The sequence below is a fragment of the Leiobunum rupestre genome, chromosome 10 (genome assembly GCF_980474605.1).
Source record: "Leiobunum rupestre chromosome 10, qqLeiRupe1.1.hap1, whole genome shotgun sequence".
Lineage (NCBI taxonomy): Eukaryota > Metazoa > Arthropoda > Arachnida > Opiliones > Sclerosomatidae > Leiobunum > Leiobunum rupestre.
Genome location: NC_143393.1, coordinates 32,887,622 through 32,911,895, shown reverse-complemented (window position 1 = coordinate 32,911,895; position 24,274 = coordinate 32,887,622). Strand labels below are relative to the sequence as shown.

At 41.3% G+C, this 24,274-nt stretch overlaps 1 protein-coding gene across 3 annotated transcripts in view; it reads left to right on the top strand.

Annotated features, from left to right (window-relative positions):
* Nucleotides 1–22,753, top strand: part of LOC149925437 (cytochrome P450 4V2-like) — a 42,472-nt gene extending 19,719 nt beyond the window's left edge. For all 3 annotated transcript variants that reach the window (XM_090160184.1, XM_090160186.1, XM_090160185.1), the window contains 5 exons: nucleotides 3,239–3,421; nucleotides 5,426–5,599; nucleotides 5,689–5,755; nucleotides 20,925–21,104; nucleotides 22,495–22,753. In XM_090160184.1, the coding sequence (XP_090016310.1) occupies nucleotides 3,239–3,421; nucleotides 5,426–5,599; nucleotides 5,689–5,755; nucleotides 20,925–21,104; nucleotides 22,495–22,682 (792 nt within the window). In that variant the 3' untranslated portion in view covers nucleotides 22,683–22,753. The remainder of the gene's footprint in view (nucleotides 1–3,238; nucleotides 3,422–5,425; nucleotides 5,600–5,688; nucleotides 5,756–20,924; nucleotides 21,105–22,494) is intronic.
* Nucleotides 22,754–24,274: the final 1,521 nt, after the last annotated feature.

The window sequence follows — 24,274 nt, the reverse complement described above, 5'->3', positions numbered from 1 at the left end:
TATATATATATAGCGTTTACAGAGAAGGGGTCGCCATCTAGTGTGATAGATAATAACTTTGTTATCCTACAGGAAAAACAGAAAGTTGTAACAGAAGAGGCCTTGGTAAGAGCAAGCTGTAGAACCTTGGTAGAGTAACCTCTTGCCGAAAAACAATCGCGCATTTCGATGGCCTTGTTGTTGAAGTCATTATCTGAAGAGCAAATTCTGCTTAAGCGAAGAAACTGGGAAATTGGAATTGAATTAGTGGTGTGCCGAGGATGAGAAGATGTCGGCAAAAGGTATGAACGAGAGTCAGTTGGCTTGCGATATAACGTAGTGGACACGCCATCACCGGAAACCGAAATACACAAAACCAAGAAGTTGATAATTTTCTCGGAGACTTCAACCGTGAACTCCAGGGTAGGATGCATGGCGCAAAATGATGCGAGGAATGTTTCTAGGTCAAGACGTCATCGATGAAACGACCATGTAAATCCAGAGTAGGGCCAGCGTAACCTGAAAAGAATTGCTCCTCAGCCCAGCCAACGAACAAATTCGCGTAACTTGGTCCCATCTTAGTACCCATAGCAACACCGCTAACCTGTAGAACTTGCCGTCAAAAGAGAAAGCGTTCAGCGTCAACACCAGTTCAGCGAGACGAACGAGGGGATCGGTGGGAAGGTACTTGTCGGTCCGTTTGTGCAAAAAGTGTTGGAGGGTACGAAGACCATGAGCGTGAGGAATCACCGTGTACAAAGATTTAATATCCATAGAAATTAACCACCTGTTAGTACATGTAAAGGAGAAAGAAGAGAAACGGCGGAGAGCATCACTTGTGTCTTTAATGTAACTCGGAAGAGAGGTCACAAGCGACTGCATTTCACTATCCAAGAAACTCGAAATGTACTCCGTAGGACAGGAACAGGCGTAGACAATTGGACGACCCGGGTTGTGAGGTTTGTGGATTTTAGGTAGTAGCTAGAAGCGAGATGTCCGGCTGCTGCATATTCTCTGCTAACCCGGAAATATACTTGTTAAAACTAATCAAATACAGAAATTGTTTTAAAAAAATATCATGTAGGCCTCAAATTCTTCACAAAAAGCCTCTAGAAGACAATATTATTTAATAAAATAACAAAATTTTTTTTGGGTCATTTGAAAACATATAACCTTGGACGAATAAACTAAGGACCCGAATCAATATTAAATATTGTATTAATATATATAGGCTTATTGCCTTTTTCAAAACATATTGAGAAATTCCTCCAAGTTATATTCGCAGAAGAACAATGCTCCAACGAGATAAACACAATATCGCGTTGGTGGAAATCATTCCAATAACGGACACCGTGGCGCTGCTCTAAAAAAAACAATTTAGATTCGAGTGCATTAGTTAATTCGTCCAAGAGTAAAGTATTTCTATTTTAAACAAAAGGGCGCTTAACGTCCCAAGGGGCGCCATAACTGGAGGATATACCGGGGTGTTGGGGTCCGGCATTTTTAAGTTGTAAGCCATAAGCGCGATGGCGCACTGGGTCCAACTTGGCATTGCCGGCGCTCTTATGGAGTGGGTTACCATACTCCGGCTGTGTGAGGACGCAGTGTGCCAGTTGTCCGCCTATTGGTACCTTCACTTCCGGGGTTTGACTCCCGTTCTTTTGTGTGTTGGGTGTTTGTCGGTGGTGCTATCTTTCATTATTCCCAAGGCTTTGCGCGAAGTTGGGAGTGGTTGTCTCATTGCTGCGCCTTTCGCTCGCGTCAAGGTGCCACTGTCAGCGGTAGGGTTATCTTGCTGGTCATGGCTGTTGGTCATTCGTGTGGTATTATGATAAGACTACCGATGATCAAAAGTGATGTAATTACCAAAAGTGTGCAAATTCCTTAACTTTCCAATGGCTAAAGATTTACTGAATGCTGCTAGACCACATAGCAGGCTAGGCTGGCATTAACGATGCACGCTTTCCTGGTTTGTTCTTTGGTGTTTGGTATTAAAACGTAGATAGATGGCGGTAGCGTTTCCGTCGAGTGGCTAAAAAATCAATAAAACAATTAACCGTCTAAAGTGCTTCCTTAGTAATCGAAACTCTCACTGGGCGACACTATTTCACCTTTAAAACAGCATTCCCTCCCTTCTCCCCCTCCCATCTCTTCCTTTGCGTGTAACATTCATTGCAAAATCTAGTCAAAATCGATTAGATTAACACACTTTTGGTAATTATGCCACTTTTGGGTCGATGTTAGGGGTGTGTCAACGTTTTGCGAGAGTAGGGGCAAAACAATATTATAAGAACATACCTTGTTAAATAGGCTGCGTCCGAAACAATTCAGAGATATAGAAAACCAAATACAACGGTGTCGCATGTTTGGTCAACCTGTCAGGTAAACTAAACTAGCACACAGTAAGAGTCCGCCCTTATGAGTATCCTCATAAGACCAAATTTTGGACGATCACATACCCGTTATAAAATCTGCACCTCCTAGTGGCTACGTCCTCAACTATGCGTTTCTGAAATAAATTTCGCGAAATGCATTAATCAAACGTACAAGCCGTGCGCAAACGTTTTTAAATTTATAACCACGGCAAGACTTATTCACAATTTTATCGCTTTAAAACTTAAAATTAACACTTATCTTTGCAAAATGATTAATCAGAACCTAAAACCGGCTGTTAGAAATAAGAGTTGCGTTTCTGAAGGTATTTATTTTTCAAATTTGAGATTTCGACGCTTTTTGTGTGGAATTTATCAACCCGAGCGTGGCTGCTCTACCAAGTAAGATACTAGGCGACAACTATTCGCTAGTTTTGAAGTAATTTTTAGCAAATAGCGAGCAACTTCAAAATACAGTTTAGCGGTTATTCTATGGAAGAAGTTGGTAGTTTGGGGTAAATGGTGTACTCTTTTCATCCCAAAGCTAGCGAATAGTTTTGGCCTAATATTTAAGATGTAGAAATTTTGAAAAAATGTTCCTCATTCCCTACTGTCTTACGATAATTTTCCTCTCGCATGGACAATGCCGTAAGCATGGGGCTCTATGCTAGACCTTTACTTATGGGGACCTTATGATAGACTTATGGCATCCTAAGTGAACTACAACTCTGCGCCAAGTCTGCCCTTTGAAAAAGTAGCTGGGGCAAATCGCCCCCGCTGCCCCCGTGGTTGGCATGGTTCTGGTCGATGTAGGATGATTGATATCCCAGGTGCGCGGGTATATTAATACTGACCCAATTTTGAAGAAGATACGGTATTTTCCTTAGGCGCTGAATGAGCGGAGAAAAGTGGTTATGGACCGAATCGATCGCACCAAGTCTGGCGAGATTTACGAGGATTGCTCGGAACGGCCGTGTCTGATCGAAGCTCTACTCCATCAGCAAATGATCAACAAAGGCTCATTCACGGACAAAGAAATCTACGGCGAAGCTTTCACAGTCATCACGGCGGTAGGATTAAGATATTCAAATATTTTATTTCTGCAGTCTAAAGCTACGTTCACACTACGTAATATTTGTCGACTGGAACAAATATCGTACAGGGAAACAAACATCTATTGGGAGCCCTTAGAGGTTACATTTAATGCTTTTACTTACACTAGATGGCGCCAATTTAAACCCTTTGGGCGGGTAAAGAATAAATAATTAAAAAAAATACTTCTAGCACTATTGTTAAGCATTTGTTTTATGTAAAAACTATAAACGAAAGTCAACTTCGTAGAAAATTCGAAATGAAAAGTAACCAAAATAATCATTAATTTTAAATGTTTGAAAAAACCATGGCGTAAGAATTTAATCATAAAAACAACAGTATTTTAAAAGCCAAGATACTTCATGGTTAATTTTTTTTTGTTTTTATTTTTAACCAAAATAATATTTTAAAATTAAAAATATTTACGTTTCAGACTGTTACCGCCATCTGGAAAGATTTAGGGAATTTCTTTCGGTAAATTCGGTTTATGTTAGACAACATTACGATAGATCAGATAACATGCAATCCGCGTGAACGCTCCAATTTTATCAGATCAGTTGATACTGGTCAAGATGCCAACCAGATAGCTTAAAACCGAAACTAATTATTTGAATTCAACGTAATCCGAAAGACAGAACGTGAGCAGTTTTTTAAATGCCAGGTAGTTATCGATTTTACTTACCCCTCAATCAAGTTCCTTACGAAATTGTATGTATACTACATGTAGATTTCAGATAACTGTTCAGCTAATTTCTGGCGATATTTATTATACATGTAGATGAATAGGCCAGATATATACTTAACACAATTGAACAGATACATTTGAAATCAGATTGTTGGGTGAAAGGAATATAAATGATTTATCTGAACTGACTAGCTGGTTACTTTTAGGTATCTGAAAATTACTACCTGAATTACCAGATCAGTTAGCGATTGGAAGCGCTAATCTACGCACACTGCAACGAAAATGATCGAAAAGTCATATTTCTGTTAGTTTTTGATTATTCACCAGATTGCGGAATAATGTCATTAATTTAGGCAATAGGTGTTTCAATAAAAAATATGACTGCTTTTCCGACATGGAGGTGTTATACGTTAGGCAACGGGACATACCACTCTAAACTCCTATTTAGTCTTTGGATTTTTATTCTTTCGTATTTTTGCCAGGGCTACCAGGCGATAATATCGTGACTTTGTCGTAGTTTACTTACTCTACAAAGCAGTCGAAGTGCCTAGGCCTAGCGTTTTTATTATTGTTAGGCGATTAAGTTTGTTTTTAATATGGATAAAAACAAAAGAGACCGATAGGTATTACTTGTTGTATTCCAAATTGTTTTAGCAATACAATAACTTCAAAAAATATAAGCTTTCACTAGTTTCCTAAAGAAAATATGATAAGAGATGAGTGGGTTAGGAGAATACGTTTCGTATCTCGAAATCACGTAAGTTATTAGTCATTAAATAAAAAATATTTTTACCTTTTGGACTTTAAAACATGTAAATAGTAAACACAGGAAAGACCTGGCTTCTATTATTAATTCAAGCTCCGACGCCGCGTGGCCTGAGAGCAAAATCCATGTATCCTTTTAAGATTTGTGTATATAGTTACATGGATTTTGCTCTCAGGCGTCGGTACAACCTCATCCCTTGAAACGTCAAAGACGCACGCGCAGTTCAGTCGCCTTATGTCTGTATTTTCCTACCACGCTTTAGTAGGGGGGCAATTTTTCATTGAAACACCTATTAAGTTCTTCAAATTGCTTTTTGTTTGGCACTTCGATAAGTTGTTAGTTATAAAAACGTTACAATGATAAAAAGGGGCAAGCAAGGCACACTATGCAATAAACTGTTAACAGGGTTGCCAGACGAGTTGCACGATCAAATTCACGCAGTGTGAAGGTACCGTTATTTTGAAACCGCAACGGCAAAAACATAATAGGGCTTAAGCACGTGAAATGTTTATCCTTGTACACTGTTTCCAGGGGTACGAAACGACGGCCGTGGCCGCATCTGGAGCGCTGTTTCTGATCGGCCATCACCCCGAGGTGCAAAACAAGATCCACGAAGAACTGGACGAGATCTTTGGCATGGAGACGGACAGGCAAATTACTTCGGAAGACGTTTCGAGAATGACCTATCTTTCTTGCGTCGTGAAGGTCAAATTTATTTTCCATTTCGGCTTTCAGAAGCTCCTTTATTTTAAAGTTTATTGAAAATGACACTAATTTTTTGCGTCATTGTTTAGGAATCCATGCGAATTTACTCCGTCATTCCAATGATTGCCAGAAAATTAAAATCTGATTTTGAAATAAGTTAGTTCATGATCATTTATTTGTTAGAATTGGTTCAAATCGTTTAATCATAAGTTTGTAATTACATTTTACGTATAATTGTGTCAGTTCATTGTTTTCCATCAAATTGGTTTTTTGGTGGACTTCATTAGTCATAAGGCCTAATACGCACGGCTTGTCTCGTCGTGATAGTTTGTAATTGGCGTATTATTCTCGCTAGAAGCGTTTACCTTTTTGGGTATCATAACAAATGTCAATTTAACGACACTCTACACATCGCTACCATAAGAATTTACCTTGTTCGCGGAAAATGACGTAAATTACGTCACTATGAACTCCGTAGCGAAAAATATGTCGTCGGAAACACTGAAAAATTCCTCGAGCGTCCTTCGTAATCTGTTCTTTAGCTCGTATCAAAGATAAAATAAACCTCGTACCCTAGATTCGAAATAACTGCTTCGCACGTAGTCAATAGAGTTTACCCAGTTAATCCGAGAAAATGAACATCATAATTACCATGGTAACTGTAGTGTTAACTTAATTTAGATTAATGATTCGATTCATAAAATATTAAATAACAACGTTAGGAATCTAATCAGGAATCTCTAGAATATTCGAATCTTCGGAATCTTGGAATCCTACTCGAATCGATGAATCACATACGAATCACGGAATCTCGTGTGAATCACGGAATCTCGTGTGAATCACGGAATCTCGTGCGAATCACGGAATCTCGTGTGAATCACGAAATCTCGTGTGGATCACGGAATCTCGTGCGAATCACGGAATCTCGTGTGAATCACGGAATCTCGTGTGAATCACGGAATCTCGTGTGAATCACGGAATCTCATGTGAATCACGGAATCTCATGTGAATCACGGAATCTCGTGTGAATCACGGAATCTCGTGTGAATCTATCTTATTCTTCGAAAAAAACCGGCTCGAGTGGAGTTAAATTTGGATTTTATTATGTGTTCCGCGCGGACCGCGTTTCTCTCCCACCCGCGACGAAAGGCACCAGAGGTGGCGTTGGGATTCTGGTTGCTAGGTCTCTTCCGACGGTACAGCTTCCTTCCCCAGGATGTGTCGGGATGGAAGTGCTGGCTCTTAAGATCCGATTTACCACTGGCTGGATTACGCTTTTTAACATCAATGACTCGGGTGGTGTAGCCTCCAGACAATTTTTCGACGATCTTCTCCTAGGAGTTGACACACCAGCTATTATCCTAGGCGCTGTCAACGCCCACAACACACTCTGGGGTAGTAGTCATACGGATCAGCAAGGCCACCTCATCCAGAGTTAGCTAGAAGCCCAGGACCGTCTGGTCCTCCTCAACACTGGAGACGCCACCCGCCGCACAACTCGGGGCCCGGAGGCTGCCCTTGATCTGACTTTCGTAAGCTCCACATTCGCTCACTCCCTCCCCTGGACAGTCTTTAACCGAGGAACAAATGATCATCTCCCTATTTTTATAGGCAACCCAGCACACACTACAAGTTATATGGCAAGTGGTATTCATTGGCACTATCCAGCGGTCAACTGGAAACATTTTAGAATCCTTTTGGATGACACACTGGAGGACGCTCCGTTATTTGGATACTCTGCGGAAAATCTTCTCCGCCAGACGGCCCTGGCTGCGATTCCTATCAAAAAGGGTGGGGGAGGATCGTCTCCTCGTCAGCCTCCATGGTGGGATGAACGCTATTCTAACAAGACCAAGGAAGTCCGTCAGACCCGTCGCAGGGCCCAGCGGTCGGGCATCATGTTGGACCAGGTTGCTTACATAAGGAGAAGGCTGTCTATAAACTACTGATTAGTGACAAGAAGCGTGCTTGTTTGAGGGCCTATTGCGACAGGCTACATGCACACTCGCTCCGGCCTCAAGGTTAGGTGGTTCAAAACAGGGATCCACCCCATGAAGCTCCTAACGCTCCATAATGGGGCTGAAATACTCACTAACCAGAAAAAGGTTGTGGAGTGTATGGCATCCTCAGCTGGCGCTGACATACATCCCTCGCCAATGGCCCATTCTCGGCAGAGGAACAATATGGGGTCCTCTCCGGGTTACGCAATACGGCTCTGGGCGTGGACAACATTTCTAACCTTATTATCAAAAATACTACTCCGGCGTTCCGCACAGCACTTCGGTTTTTCTACAACAGCCTGTGGGAGGCGAGCATCAAGCTGGTGAGGTGGAAGCAAGCCACCCTCCATCCGATCTTCAAGCCGGGTAAGTCCCCTACTTCTGCTGATTCATACAGAGATATCTCTCTCCTCCTGAACCTGGGAAAACTTTATGAGAAACTGTACTGGACCGTCTGGTTTGGTTCCTGGAGAAAATCATGTTCTCCCCCAAGACCAATCGGGTTTCCGGAAGGGTCGGCGGGCGACGAATAATGCTTTCCGGTTGACTACGACGGCACAGTGCGCCCTAGCAACCAACCAATTTTGTCTAGCTGTGTTCCTGGATCTATAAGACGCCTTCGGCGGTGTTCATCACCAAGCGCTCCTCTATTAGCTCCAACGTTGCAGCCTCGAGGGCAACCTTCTCAGCTGGGTGGAAAGCTTCTTAACAGGTCATACCTCGCAAGTGAGAGTCAACAGAGAGATATCGGCACCTTTTACGGTTAAGCAGGGCGTCCCTCAGGGCAGCTTGGTAAGTCCGCTCCTCTTCAGAATCATGCTGGATGGGATTCCCTTGGTAGGTCCCAGGGCGGTCGACCAAGGGGAACAAGCAGATGATATCGCCGCCTGGATATGCGGTCGGAACTTTGAGCGTTTATATACGACCATGCAGGTCACCCTGGACAATGTTTCGTCCTATGGCGTAAGATGGGACCTAAACTTCCAGCCGCTGAAATGCAAATACATGGTTCTATCCAAGATCAAACAGATTCTAGACGCTCTGCAACTTCAGCTAGGACGCAATATCCTGTTGAGGGTGACGTCATTCAGATATCTAGGGGTTACTATAGACAATGGTCTTTCATGGGCAGCCATACAGATTCTACTCTAAGGTTAAGGGTTTAGTTGGTTAAATATTATTAATGCTCATTTAATATTATGTATCTTTTAGTTACCTCTAAAGTAATTTAACTCATCGCCACATCGCGTATCATACGGAACAAACAATTTCTTGAGTAGTTGAATTTAAACAACGGACATGCAAAGGCTGAACCATTGGGGATCGCATAGGTATTAAGAAATAATTTAGCCCAGGGCCCCAAAAGGTTTCGAGACGGGCCTGGCGGAAGCAGCGCTTCCACCATTGCGCTTCAGACGCAATTTGTTGGACCTCCTCAACCTCGCACCGTGCGGCGCGGCGGACACTCCTGCTTACTACACATGGTCAAATCGTCCTATCTCCACCTCCGACTTCGGTCAGGTAGGGGCTGGAAACTGAGTTTCGCCTCAGGCTAACGGAGAGGGTTCGTGCAAACTGTCCACCTTGGCGGATTGGGTAGCCTGCTGTGGGGCGGCGGGCCTCCGTATGAGGGCACGGTGGTCCTGTTTCCCGGCCTTTTGGAGTCACACCGGGATCTCCGGTGCCAGCTCTGCCGGGTTACTGGGACTGCTGTGTGCTCGTCGTTCCCCTTTAGGATCTCTCCAAAGGGTTTGACTCTTTACCTACTTACCTACGTAGGTGGGGTGTTAGCTGGATTTGCTACAGCATCCACTCTTAATCCCACTGCTGTGTGCGAAGTGGCAAATGGTCCATCCATTGCTGCACCTTCTTCTGGGTTGAGTGGCCATTTGTCTTTCCAGGATTCGCCGTCCTGGTAACTGCCCGCCACGATGATTCTCTCGACTTGGCTCACTATACCGCTAAGGAGGACAACAGTTCGGATATGCTGCGACAACTTTTCCTCGCGGCTCTAGAACCTCACGGAAAGAACGCTACAGTCATCTTTACCGACGGCTCGTTGGCTGAGGGCTCGGGTGTGGCGGGTGCGGCTTTCGTGATCCCGGCTATCAATATCGGCGCGACGGGTCATGCGGATTTCGGTCATCCCATAAATAGGATCGAACTCTTCGCTATTCAAATGGCTCTGTCTTACGCGTCGGTCAACCTCCAAGGCACTTTGGTTATTTGCTCGGATTCGAAAAGCGTTCTCACGCAGCTTCACTCTCGTTCTACGGACCCGGTGGTCAGCACCATTCACGACCTCTGTTATGGATACCAGTCACCCATAACTCTCCTGTGGTGTCTGGCTCATGGAGTTCCGGGCAATGAAATGGCGGACCGTCTGGCGGGAGTTACTTCTAGAGTAGCTTCTAGACTCACCAAAGGTGGACTTCCTCCTCGCAGGGGAAAAAAGCGCCTGCCGCAGGGCAATTTCATCAGCATAGACTCAAGAGTGGTTAGTAACTAGGATACAATGGCCTCTTCTGGACGCGAAGTCTTTTGCTGTCTCTCAAGCCATTATGCGGATAACGTTAACGCGGCGGGATGACACGCTACTAACGCCTCGGCTGTGGCAGACTTCCCACTAGGGCGGTTCTCCATCGCTGTAATTTAAGTCCCACGGCCTCCCGCGCTCATTGTGGAGCCGCAGTGGATGACACTTCCCACGCCTTATTCGCTTGCCCATCGCGACGGACGGCTCGGGATTTTCTTCTTCGGGCACTTACGTCTAGGGCTCTGCTGAGCAATCTAGTAGACGTCCTCAGTGCCGTACACGCCGGATTCTCCGACGTCGTTGCGGCCACCTGTGACATTTTACGAAAAACCATTCAAGCTTAACTATAACTCTTTTGTTTGTTTGGGCCTTTTGGATTACTTCATGGTATTGTAGTGAATGAGTCCCTCTCCTGTGTGCATGGTGTGAAGGCTTCCAGCCATATACACCAACCTTTTACACGTTATTCTGCCCCCCCCCCATGATAACGTCGTCAGAGAGCCGTTGTTGAGTAATATATTTAGACATTTTATACTCTATTTAGTGGACTTTAACCTAAATTATTATTATTGTTTGTAATTGCTGTAATTTATGTTATTCACCAATTTACAAACGATCCAATCAACGCGAGTTGTACCTATAATTATCACCTTTTGGGTCAAAATGTCACTTAAGTATCTTGTTTTGGTGTCAACGATAGCGACATCTGTTGAAAAAAGAGCTACTTGATGTCGAGCCGACACTTGCTTTAAGGCCCGAAAACGGTTTCTTAGTGATTTCAAACGGTTTTAAGCGATTTAACCAGAGATAATTTACAATATTATATTATAAATTTTCTCTGATTTAACTAGTTTCATACTTTGGTCGAAAACGATTTGAAGAGCTTCGAAACCTTTTTAGACGTATCGCGTATGTGTGAACGTGGCTATAGTTGAATCATATTCGTATTACCGAGCGTATTAGCCTCGGTTTTAACTCGTCGTATTCTCAGGGGTATTACAATCGATTACCATTTGCTTGGCTCGGATTTTCTTTTTTGCGATTGTAACGTGTGGGACAGTTCAGTCCTCTCGTCCATTTGATTAATCAGGGCGAGGTATGTGTAACGGCCACGCTAACGGGGGATATGTGGAAACAAGGGTGGGGACACCAGTGGCGGAAGTATGCCGACCACCCGTTGGTGGTCGTCCTCACACGGCCATCCACAAACTCTGCCTCCCTGACACTTGGGATTACAGGAGTGAGCCACTTCTCCCGGCGTTGGCTTGAATTTGGAACTTTGAAGGCGAGGTTTGAATCTCAAGCAGACGGAAAATAAAGTGAGCCCCTTTACAGGGTGGGAAATAAGGAACTTTTTAAAGTGAACCAGTGAGTGGCAGTGACCATCGACTTAGCCTACGACCCCGTGCCCTGAAATACCTGAGCTAATCCACAATGTATCCGTAGACCAAGTTGAATTAAAGGCCACACCAGCCTTCTAATTATTACAATTTCCGGTGCGAAACTATGATGTAGGGAATGAAAAGTCACCTGCTACTCGATTTTCGGGCTGGATTTTTCAAACACCATAGAGGCCCTTTTATTAAGTGCGCCAGTGAACCACTTACCCCTCAACTGACCACCTTCGATTTAATTTTTAAACTGACCTAGACAATTTTTAACTGGTCATTTGTGTAGTCACACCGCCTTTTCTATAATATTCGAACGGCTAGATTGGTTTTGGTTGAGAATAGATAAATCAAGGAACCTTGTACAAGTGTGTAACCGAACAAGAATCACGGAATCAAACAAGAATCACGGAATCAAATAAGAATCAAAGAATCAAGAGTGTAATCACGGAATATTAAGGAATCGTGGTGGAATCACGGAATCTGGCTAGAATCTAGAATCTTAGCAGAATCAAGAATCTTGATTCCAGATTCCTTGATTCGGAATCTCGTACACGATTCATCGAAGTGACGGACCCCTCGGGTGTTTATCTCTGACCTTTTTCGTTCCGCTTTTTCGCTCGTCACGTTTTTCACAGAATATATCAAAAGGGTCAGATATAAGGACGATTTACGTTATTGGTGCTTATGGCTTAGGGGATAGAAAATAGAAACACAATATAGAACACGACATCTACCTTATCTTTGAGAAATGACATTCGTTTAGGTTAAAACTACATTTCTTCTCTGAGTCGTCTTGGTTTTACACGAGTGTCTCGTAAGTTATAACGACTCTGAAAGGGTTGTGGTTCTTGTGGCGTAGAAGGTGACATGGGAGATGAAGACTGGTGACCATCCTGGAGATAATTCGAGTTTGGTTTAATCGGCGTAGCAGCCGAAAGTTCGGGTTCCATTACTGGTTTATAGAACTACGAATTTTTAGTAATGGAATGCCCATCACGTACAGTTGGGTCTTTTATCGTTGTGATGTTGTATGGAAGAGGACTGAAATGGAGCGAAAGTTTATTTGGACGTTGGGTTTTGACTAGAACGGTATCACCGATGTTTAACGAATGAGACGTGGCATGATTGCGTTTATCTTGATAGACTTTCATTTGTGCCTTTGCAGGGGTGTTTTGTTGTTCAATTTCTTAGAAGGCCGGTGGAAGTGTCCGTCCACTAGAAGGAAGTTACTCGCGAACGAATCGTCCAAACATAAGGGTCGAGGGAGCAAAGTTGGTAGTGCAATGCGGAGTATTGCTATAATTGCGGAAGAAATTCTGCGCTTCAACTTTCCACTCGGTTCCACTTATTTCCACGGATAGCTTTATTAAGCGAGACCATAAATTTCTCGGAGGAGCCATTTGCTCGAGGCCATCTAGGCGTGATCTTGCGGTGCTTAATACCCAGGTAAGTTAAGTGGGCGGTGAACACGGAATAATTAAATGGTGCAAAATTTGGAGGTTTGGTTCGACCATAGACGAAGAACAGGTAAACCCTGGACACGCGACGTACGCCTTTCACAGTAGAGAGATATTGAAAATTGTTAGGAATTTGCTGGTGCGCGACGCTGGCGCCTCTAATGGCCGTCATCAAAATAACGGCTACTTCGCAAGCGCGAACTTTTGTTTCTCTCTAATTTTTTTCCAGTCTCGGGGTCCTAGTCGAGAACTCGAGGTTAGTGGCGCCGTTTTGTTAGCATCATCCTGTCAGTTTGAATCAGTCTTGCATTTAGTTTGTTATTTGTAAATTGATTATTAGAAATAATCGACCATTTACCGTGTGTTTTCCCTAAAGCAATAAAACATCGTGAATTTATCATTTTAAGACTGTTTTTATATTTATCCTGTGTTGATTGTAGAAAGTGATTAATTTTATAATCGCATGATTTTCTACTAATAGGCCTGTGTCACCTAACATCATTACAATGCCTAAAGCCATCACAGTCTAAATTACAAACAAAATATAATATTGAGGCAGTTAGGAAGAGTGAAATACAGAAATGTTAATAGTTCTCACCATTAAACATTTCATCAATAAATTCATCGTTATCGTTTGAATTCATCGTTTATTCAAGTCCAATTGCCTTGAGCCTTAGTTTAAACGTGTGGGATCTCCACGACTCATGTGATTCGAAACCGGAAATTGATTAGAGAGGAGGGTGGAGCGCGAGCGCACCAGCAAACAAACAAGCTGCGCCTCTGACGGCACTAACATTTTTTTCGCGGAGAGAGGCGTCCGTCGCGTGTCCAGGGTTTACCCGTTTTTCGTCTATGGTTCGACCGATGTAGAAGAAATCATTTCCGCTAGAGGAAAGCGCGAGGATTCATCCATCATTACGAATGATAGTTGCCATTCCGAAAAGGACCTAAGTGATCAACCGCTATTTCTGACCAACGGTTTTTTGGTAGGGGGGTCATTCGTAGCTGTTGTCTGTTGGAATGTGGTGTGACGGCCAAGCAAGGAATGCAAGGTTTGAGTAGTTGGCCCACATGGGCGTCCATCTTTGGGAACTAGACTTTAGTGCGTAAAAGTTGTTTCGTTTTCACTAAGCTTACATATCCTTCGTGCGCGATTGCAAGTACACGGTCTTGAAGAACCGGTGGTATTAAATGGGATGTTGTCTAAGAATAACTCCGTCAATTACCGAAAGTTCATTCTTATGCACTGCGAAAGCTTTAATGGTCTCGTGGTTGACATCAATTGAACTGACTTGCCAGCGGCTGGTGAGAAAACAGTCAAAAAGGCGTTTAACAGTCGGATCATTTTTCGAGGTTTAAACAATTTCTTCATAAGTTAGTTAGTTAGTTTAGGTGTAGCGTGTCGGAGGATCATACTGTCATGACATTCAGTGGCAGGTGGTATGCCAAGAGTTTAAATGTTAGTAGCGAGAAGTTTACGTGATAGATAGTCAGCTGGTTTAGACTTCCCAGGTTTATATTCTAGAGATAAATCATAAGGTGCGAGACGCAAATTCCATCTTTCAATCCTAGCTGAGGTCCTAGCTTTGGGGTTTCCAAGAAGCGTAAGGAGGGGCAAACGGTTCGTAACGACTGTGAATGTGGAGCCATATAGATAAAGGTGATAATGTTCACAACTCCAGACAACGCGAATGCTTCGCGTTCTGTTTGCGAATATCGATATTCGACCTCAGTGAGGGCCGTACTTGCCAATGATATAATCTCCACATTTTTCTGAGAATCCACTTGTGATAAGATAGCGCCCAGTCCTGTGGGACTAGCATTCACAAAGACTTTCGTTTTCTTGTTACGGTCAAAGTAAGAGATAGTGGTTTCTTTAGATAGATATGTTTTCAAGGTTGACATAGCGGTCTCTTGTTCGTCACCCCTATTCCATGTTAAAACTTGAAGTGAAAAAAGTTACATCAGAAAAGCGTGTAATAAACCGTGAGCAGGATGTGGCTAGTCCTACAAGACTTCTGACTTCGTCAGGTGTAGACGGTTGGTTGATGGTTTGCATAGCCTTGAGTTTGTCCTTGGTAATTGACAACCTAGATTTACTAAATGTGTGGCCAAAGAAGGTCCGGATTGAGGGTGATGTTGTTTTCTTGAAGGGGGCCTTAAGAGTTTCTCTAGTGCGATATCATGAGCTTGAACGTCGGAGCCATAGATTAAAATATCATCCGAGATGTTAAGGCTCTGTGTATTGTATAAGGCTGTAAATAGTATGGTAAAATATTTCTGCCGCTGAGCTTACTCCGAAACTCAACCGTTTGTGTCGATAAAGACCTCTATGTGTACTGAAAGTGGTTATTGGTCTTGAACTTTAATTTAATTCCCATTGGTGATAACCTTTGTTCAGGTGCAATTTGGAAAACACAGTAGTGCCATTGAGTTTATGTGTGATGTCATCTATGGTAGGCAACACGTTCCTTACTCGAATAATGGCTTTGGTTGCTATCCGCATGTCTATACACAAACACGAATCTTGGTACCCTTCATTACAAGAAAGAGAGATGATGCCCAAAGGGTTGGACCGGATACAGGTTCGATAATGTCGGAGGGAAGAAGACGATCAAGTTCTCCTTCTAAAACGTTTCTCAGATGGAAAGGTACCCGTCGGTAAGGTTGAATAACAGGTGTAACAGACTCATCTATAGCAAGATTAATTTGAAGATTTTTTACTTTGGGGATGCTACGAAAGAGGTCTTGATACCTGTCAGTGATTTCTGGATAGCGTACAAGTTTAATGGTGTGATTGAGTTCTTCATGCGATGGTAATATATTTAACTCTCGGAGTGTTGGATACCCAAGTAAGGACGGCGTTATTTGACCTTCGTCACTCGTTACATATAATGTTCCATTGGTACTATGATTCTTAACGACAATTTGTTATGTGTAGACACCAATATCTCTATATTATATTTCTCGAATATGTAATGTCGGTTGTAGCTGTGGTTTGTGAAGCAAAGAGCGAGAAAAAGAGCTATTTAAGATATTGACGTCGGATCGGGTATCCATAAGGAGTTTCACTACGCTTTGTCCAATGCGAATGCTTACACGAGGTTAAAAAGTAGTCGATTTCTTCGTGCTTGCCAACGCAAAAAGAAATACTGATTCATCTTTATCTTCGTCCAGTTCTTGTACGTTACGTACTTTTTGATTTGGTAGAGTTATTCTTAGGGAAATGATTAGCTTTTTTCTTGGACGATTGTGACGAAGTAAATGAAGAGCGACAAACACTGCTGAAATTATTGAGCTTTCCGTAGTTATTACATTTTTTTTCCATTAGCTGGACATGGATACTGGGTTGGTCGTGGACAGGTGCCTCCACACAACCCACACTTGGTTTTAGGAACACCCTTATTTCTTTGGTGCGGACTACGATGCGACGAGGTAAGCTGTGGGGTCGGTTGGAATGATGGTCGAGACTAAGGTTTCTTCAGATAAAATAGAGACGCTTTGGTATCAGGTATTTGGTTAGTTTGTTCGATGGTGCAAGCCTGTGTTTCAGACATTTCCAGTAGGCGAGCCATTTGTAAAAGTTTATCCAGGTTTAGAGACTGATCTTGTAATCCATTACGTCTCAACTTCTTCAGTAAACAGGCTTGCACGATGTGCCGTTTGATTTCCAAGTCCACGTCATCAAAATCGCAAAATTTAGACAGAGTATGAAGACGAATGTGATATGCATCAATGTTTTCTTGGTCAAGCTGTTTCGCCTCTCTAAATTTGAAAATCTCATAGTCAACGTTTTGTTTTGGAACGAAATGATCAGTTATAGTAATGCTTGAGCATCCGAATAATTACGAGTAGATTCATTCCCAGGAAGAGCGTAAAATACGCCTTGTACAGGTTCGCCAACGCAAAAGTAAAACTAAGCATTTAGTCTAGTTAATTTTTTATTTTTTTCCGATTTCCGGAATATTTTCCGCATTATATTTATCCGGAAAATTAACAACTCTAGTATGTTACGTGTGAATCAAGGTCCCATTGAAATATTTTCTATCTAAACATAAAGAGTGATTATGTTAAATATGCAACCAGAAATTATTATTTGCCTTGACACACGTTTTGAATTAGACTGAAATTCGAACAAATGTTATTTAGCCAAAAGGTTTTTATTTATAGTTCGAATGACGGTGAAAACTGCTTTTTCGACCCACTTCTTTTATTCCAGAAACAACAAGATAGTTTTCAAATTTAACGCACCATCTGGTCCAGGCAGCGTTAAGATTTTCATTATTGCTGGTAATATTGCAAGGCAAAATCGGCGGAAATGATAATGCCATACTTGGGAGAAACGACAAATTATCCGGTGAAAATGATGATGGTGGTAGACAAAAGCAAAATCTAAGCCTTTGGCGGTTGAACGAGCGCAGAGATTGGTTACATACGATTTACGGTTGTAAATTCCTGTGTTATTCCCACACGGAAACGATAACATCTCCGTCGCCAAATGTAGTGTTAGCTTCTTATATTAATGATTCGATTCATAACATATAAAATAGCAACTTTATTAAAATAGTATCTAGCTACATCTAGAATGCTGCTATCTCTGACCTTTTTCGTCCCGCTTTTTCGCTTGTCACGTTATTCCCAGAATATAACAATAGGGTCAGATAAAAGGACGATTTACGTTATTGTAAACAAGGAGGCGATTTAATATTGATGGGTGACTTCAATACAGATCTTTTCCGTCCTCTTGATGCTAGAGGAAAGCAATTCAAACTCATAAAACAAGCAACCCGAATCACTCTATCTAATGCGTCTCTTATTGATGATATTTATGTAAGCCTTCCAAGCAAGATCTGTTTTAGTTGCGTAATTCCACTTGGTTTATCGGATCACGATCTTATACTCTGTGTTCGAAGGGCATCTAAATAGACGAGTCACGAAATTTTGTCTCACCCGGACTTATCGAAACTTCGACTCGGAATCTTTTGCTACAGCTCTCGCGAAGGCACTAACCGTAATAACTGATGATTCAGTGGTTGAGCTGTGGCTCTTTATTCAACGCTGCTTGATTTTCACACTTGATCAATACGCTCCAATTGTATCGCGACGTTGTACTCTAAATAATCCACCTTGGTTCACTTCGTCAATCCGGAGATTGTCTTACCATCGTGATCACCATAGATCGCGCCGTAATGGAGTGAATGCGGGATTTCACAACGAACAATATCGATATTATAGAAATTTGGTTAATAACCATCTCAAATCTTCAAAAAATTCTTATATAAGATGTGAAATAGAGCGCTGCGAAGGAAACTCTCGTCTCTTATGGAAGACGTTCAAAAAACATCTTAAAACTCCCTTACTACCAATATCGCAGTTATCGGTTGGAAATAGTATTTTCAATGATCCTCATGATATTGCTTGCACATTTAATCAACATTTTACAGATATTAGACCTTGGCCTAGCGTTATTCCATTGCAAAACATTGAAACGGATCACACATTTCAACTACAACCAGTAACGGTTAAGCAGGTGTTTGATTTGTTGAAGAAGCTTTCTCCAAATAAGGCCACAGGGTCGGATGGATTTTCTTCAAAGCTGTTAAAGGGGACATCCATTTTAATAGCCTAGCCTTTGACAAAATTGATTAATTTGAGTTTCTCGACTGGGTATTTTCCGGCCGAGTGGAAAAATGCCCGTATTTGTCCTCTGTACAAGGGAAAAGGTGACAAGTCAGATCCGAATATGTACCGACAAATTGCTATTTTACAGACGGTTTCCAAAGTGCCTGAACGTTTAGTTCAACAATAGGTCGTAGATTTTTTAATGGAACACAAATTGTTTTACCCGCTTCAATCGGGATTTCGTCCACATCATTCCACAATAACTTGCATCTTTAACCTCGTTGAAGATATTTTGCATGCCCTATCACATGACATGTACGTTGGTGTTGTTTTCCTAGAAGTCGCCAAGGCATTTGATTCTGTTGATCATAAAATTCTTCTACATACTTTACAACGACTAGGCTTCTCTTCAACAACAATATTATGGTTCGATTCTTATTTAACTGGTCGATAACAATTTGTAACAGTTGATGGCCATTCCTCTGACCAAGCGGAATCGATGGTTGGTGTTCTTCAGGGAAGTGTTCTTGGTCCATTATTGTTTTCACTGCACATTAACAATATATCTCGGCACCTTGAAAATAGCGTCGCACATCTCTTCGCTGATGATGATGCGACAGTAACGATATCCAATTCGCCAACTGAGCTGATACGGAAGATGGATTGTGATGTCTTAAATATGGACAGTGCATATGAGGGTTTACATTTATCTCTCCAAAAGAACAAATCAGTGTTTATGTTGTTTGGCTCCCCTCGTCGACTTTCCCCATTTCAAAATATTCAAGAGCTACCTGAAAGTGGAGTTCCTCGCGTAACTTCCGTGAAATATTTGGGAGTTCATCTTGACGAAGGGCTTAACTTTGCCACCCACGCCGATTATGTATCGAAAAAAGTGAATCAACGCCTATGGTGCATTCGTACTATGAAACCAACCTTGGATGTGCCATTGCTCAACACACTGTACAAGACTTTGGTGCAACTGCTGTTCGACTATTTCGATATATTCTATCATGTTGCGCCAGAACATCGCCTTAAACCTCTTCAGGTTCTTCAAAACAGAGCTGCCAAAACTATCCTTGGTACTAATCGGCGGTATTCCGCTACGCAAGCCCGTAATGCCGTAAAGTGGCTCACACTTAACCAACGATATATTTTTCATCTCTTATTGTTCATGTTCAAGGTTCATACTAACCAAGTACCGCCGTATGTCATCAACCATTTTAAACCAGTCTCTACCGTTCATGATTTTCCAACTCGCTTAAGCGCGGTTTCATTTTATCTTGAAAATCTCACCGTGACGATTCGTAAACAAAGTCCGCGATCGAGGGGTATTTCTTTGTGGAATTCCCTTCCTTCGCGATTGTTTCAAGATAACCTAACATTATCTAAATTTAAACGCGAAATATTTAATTTTGTAAATACCTTATAACTTTTTGTTATTTGTAAATAATATTAATCTATGGACCCAGTTGGAAATCGTTCTTTGACTGAACTGGATATCCAAATAAAGCCTTATTATTATTATTATTATTATTATTATTATTATTATTATTATTGGTGTTTATGGCTTAGGGGATAGGAAATAGAAACACAATACAGAACACGACCTTTTCAATAACACAAGGTTTTCATTCCTTGATTAGATAAATATTGTTCCCCAATTTAAATTTCGCGGAATTGTTTCGCATCCAAAAGTAAAACTAAGCATTTAGTCTAGTTAATTTTTTATTTTTTCCGATTTCCGGAATATTTTCCGCATTATATTTATCCGGAAAATTAACAACTCTAGTATGTTACGTGTGAATCAAGGTCCCATTGAAATATTTTCTATCTAAAAATTACGAGTGATTATGTTGAATATGCAACCAGAAATTATTTCGACTTATAAAATAATTAATAATTGATGATCGAACATTTGGATTAGTATTTGTCTTAACACATGTTTTGAATTAGACTGAAATTCGAACAAATGTTATTTAGCCAAAAGGTTTTTATTTATAGTTCGAATGCCGGTGTAGGGAACCCGCGGCCATCATGGTTGAATTAACCCCCGACACGAAATGGGGGGACGGGAAAGCGTCACTGGCGTGCGCTCCAATCGCTTCAGAAACAGATTTAGGGAGCCAATGACAGACCGCACAGATTTGATTGGTTTTAAGGGGAAGGAGCTTTCTGGGGGAGCATGAGGGGGAATTGGGAACAAAGCTTAGAATGGCCTCAACAATATCATCCTCCCGAAGTAGAAATAAAGACCTATTTGCTAATAGCTAGTCAAATTGAGGTTGACGATGGTGAAAATGTTTCCGTTAACTATTGTAGAAGGTCACCGTTTGCCGAAAGGAACGGAAGTGGCCATTATCATCTCGGCCATCCACAAGAACCCAAAGCACCACCCAGAGCCAGAGAAATTCATTCCTGAAAGATTTCTCCCCGAAAACCGGAAGAACATGCATCCTTACGCCTTTATACCATTTGCGAGCGGTCCCAGAAGTTGCATTGGTAAGAAATGCTTACGACATATGTCCCACTACCAATCTATGGTAAGATTTAGCCTACGGTAATTTCCTGTCGTAGTAGACGAAATTTGGCGATTAGACCACTACGTAAGTAGGGAAACGACAATTTCTATAATCAAGCTAGCTTTTTATAATTAATAGCTCAGCAATGAACATTGGTATGGCGCCACGTTAGTGGGGAAGCCACTATTATAATTCAAATGCCATTGTAGGATCGTATATGCCGTGTGTCCCTTTCTCGCGATTAACTTGTAGTTCCTTAGGTATAAGCTTAATTGATTTTTATTATAATGACTTTATTTAACCCGTGAATATTACACCATGGACACTGTATCTCTAGCCGGACGGGAAAAGCTGTAGCTTCCACCTAAATTACCTGCCGCCGCCACTGTCTCTCTGTAAAGGGGGAGGTTCAAGAATTTTGAAAGTTTCGGGCTGTCAAGGCCATATAATTCGTCACGTGGTCGACAAACGGACAGTGAGGGGCACCTCTTTTAGGTTGCTTTTCCCGTCCGGTTAGAGATAGTGTCCATCATTACACTCTATCATTAGCTACGGTATACTCTGAGAGATCGTGGGGCGGAACGGATTTATTTACGCCAATGAGAACGAATTCGGAAATGATGTAATTTTACGGAAAGATAGTTTACGATAACACTAATAGCCTAGAAATAACTTGTCAAGGACGGTTCGCGGTATTTTGTTAAAAATAAGGTTAACAATTATAAATATTTCTAGAATCTCGAATAAAAAAAAATTAAGGAATGTAGGTAACTCCGATCTTTTGAAAGCGATTCTATAGGGTGCCTGTGAGATTTTTAACAATTTCAACATAATAATTCTGTCTGAAAGGCTAATAATAAATGCTCTGTTATAATTTTATTATAATAATAACTATTCTTATAATTATATGAAATAAATACATGTATCTATTTAAATTCATGATAAATACTGCAAAAAGGAAACCTAATCATATTTTCGGAAATAAGGCTTCGTTTGCTTATAAATAACAACTGAGTTCTATTTCCACTAAATTGACCCGGCCTAATGCCTCGCTGGAGGTGACCTAGTGTATTCCAGTTGAATATTCATGGGTTAAATTGATTCAAGCAGGAATCCATACCTCTATTTGGAAATCTTATCTTTCCGTATCGCGTATGGTGAGATCACTCTGACGGCTTTGGCCCCGCCTACGAGAGAGAAAATCCCCTATGCGCGCGCTCCCCTCTCACGTTCTTGTTATTTGAGTTAACATAGTGACGTCAAAAAAACCGTCAGCCACATCGATATGAAAATCGGCCACGATAAGCATTCCAAGTAGAGCTATGGATTCCTGATTCATATTATTATTAATTAATATTATATTGTTTCAGGGTCTGCTTACGCCATGAAAGCTATGCTAACCATGATCAGCGCAATACTGCGAGTTTATTGGATCGAATCCTTGGACCAGCGAGACAAGCTGGTGTTCTCAATGGGCATCACGTTATCCACTTCAATCCCGCTGCGGCTGAAACTCACCGAAAGAGCACGACGCAGAAATACAACAACGGGAAGCTAGTTTGATTGTAGATGGCGCGTCAGTCTTTGTTATTGCTTTATTTGCATAACCGGATCTAATAAATATTAAAAACCCGATAATTAAGGTTCATTTTTCCAAGTTGTGACGTCATCAATTTTCAATTTTAATGTAAATTCTGTACTCTCGCGAAGTTGTAATAGACGCTAAAAAAATGGGGTTGCAATTTTTAACCGTCGCTGTTAGCTGAACAGCTGAATGGTTATATTTGAGTGCGCGCAGACACTTTTTATTATGGATCACGTGACGCCATCTAAGTAAAATAGTTATTTTGGAAATATAGGCGTGACAAAATGTCCGTTTAATTATAAATTAAGCTATAATTCTGAACTCGTTAAATTAAGGTGCAAATTATTCGTTGAACAGAAACATTATAGACGTCGAAAACCGCAGAAATAACCTCAGAAAATATTGAATTCACGAAGCACTGAGGCCGGCAGCCATGCTTTCACGATGCAGTGACGACCAGGGTTGGACATAAGGATATTTTTTTAGTAGGCAGTCTGACTAGTAAGCCTCCTATCTTAATTTATTTTAGTATTCACTGAGTAGTGGGGGTAAAAAGGGGGTATAAAAACAATAAGGACCGCCAACATTCTGCTTTACCCGTCAGAATTAAAAAAGGAGTTTATTATCACATGACTAGTGCCTTATGTCCAACCCTGGTGACGTCGCTACGTTACATTCAGAGGTATTTTAATTGCAGACACTCTACGTCATGTGCAAGCTTTTCTTTGTGTCTCGTGGAAGATAAAAATTTCTAAAGTTAAATTTGAGGTAAGTGAAATTTACGGGGAAAAAATTTAAGAATAAATATATCATATTAAAATGCTAAATTTTAGAAATAGTTTAATACCGACGTTCATTTAGTTATTGAATTTAAAAAAATTAATCACTGTAAGAGTGACAAAGGAAAACTTAGAATGGATTTAGTGAAGTGATTTCTAGTAAACGTTGTAAAAGTCCCTTCGCACACTAGACAGCTAAGTTTAAGCTTCAGACAGCTGTGAAGGCGCTTTGTTGCCTATAGCTTAACAAAGATAGAAATAGGAATTTCTAAATCTCGCAATCAGTCTTACCTGCGATTCTGATATTCATAGAAACTGATTATTAAATTAGATCCAAAAATTTAATTGAAGCGGTCACGAGCTATACCATTTGGCTTAGGAGACATCCAATTGCAAAATGACTAAACCCTAATCTTTTAAATACCCTGGGCAGAGCCACAGCAGCACCAACAAGTTGGCAAGCCAAAATATACCTCTCCTCGGAAGAATGGTCCCTAGTGGTATTAATTTCTCGACACGACCCCCAAAGATATCTCCGCAATTCAGAGTTATTTTCGAGAAACAGGTTCAAACCCTGCCCGGTATAAAATTTTAATTTTAATTTAAATAATTGAGACGAAACAATCGAGTTTAATTTATTCAGAATATTATAAATTAAGTAGTTACAACAGCGAGTTAGACTTACTAAAACAATGCACAATTGAATTTAACCCTTTTTACAGTACATGTTTATCAGTTGAATATAATACTAAGCAAATTTTAATGAAATAAATATCTACAGATGGT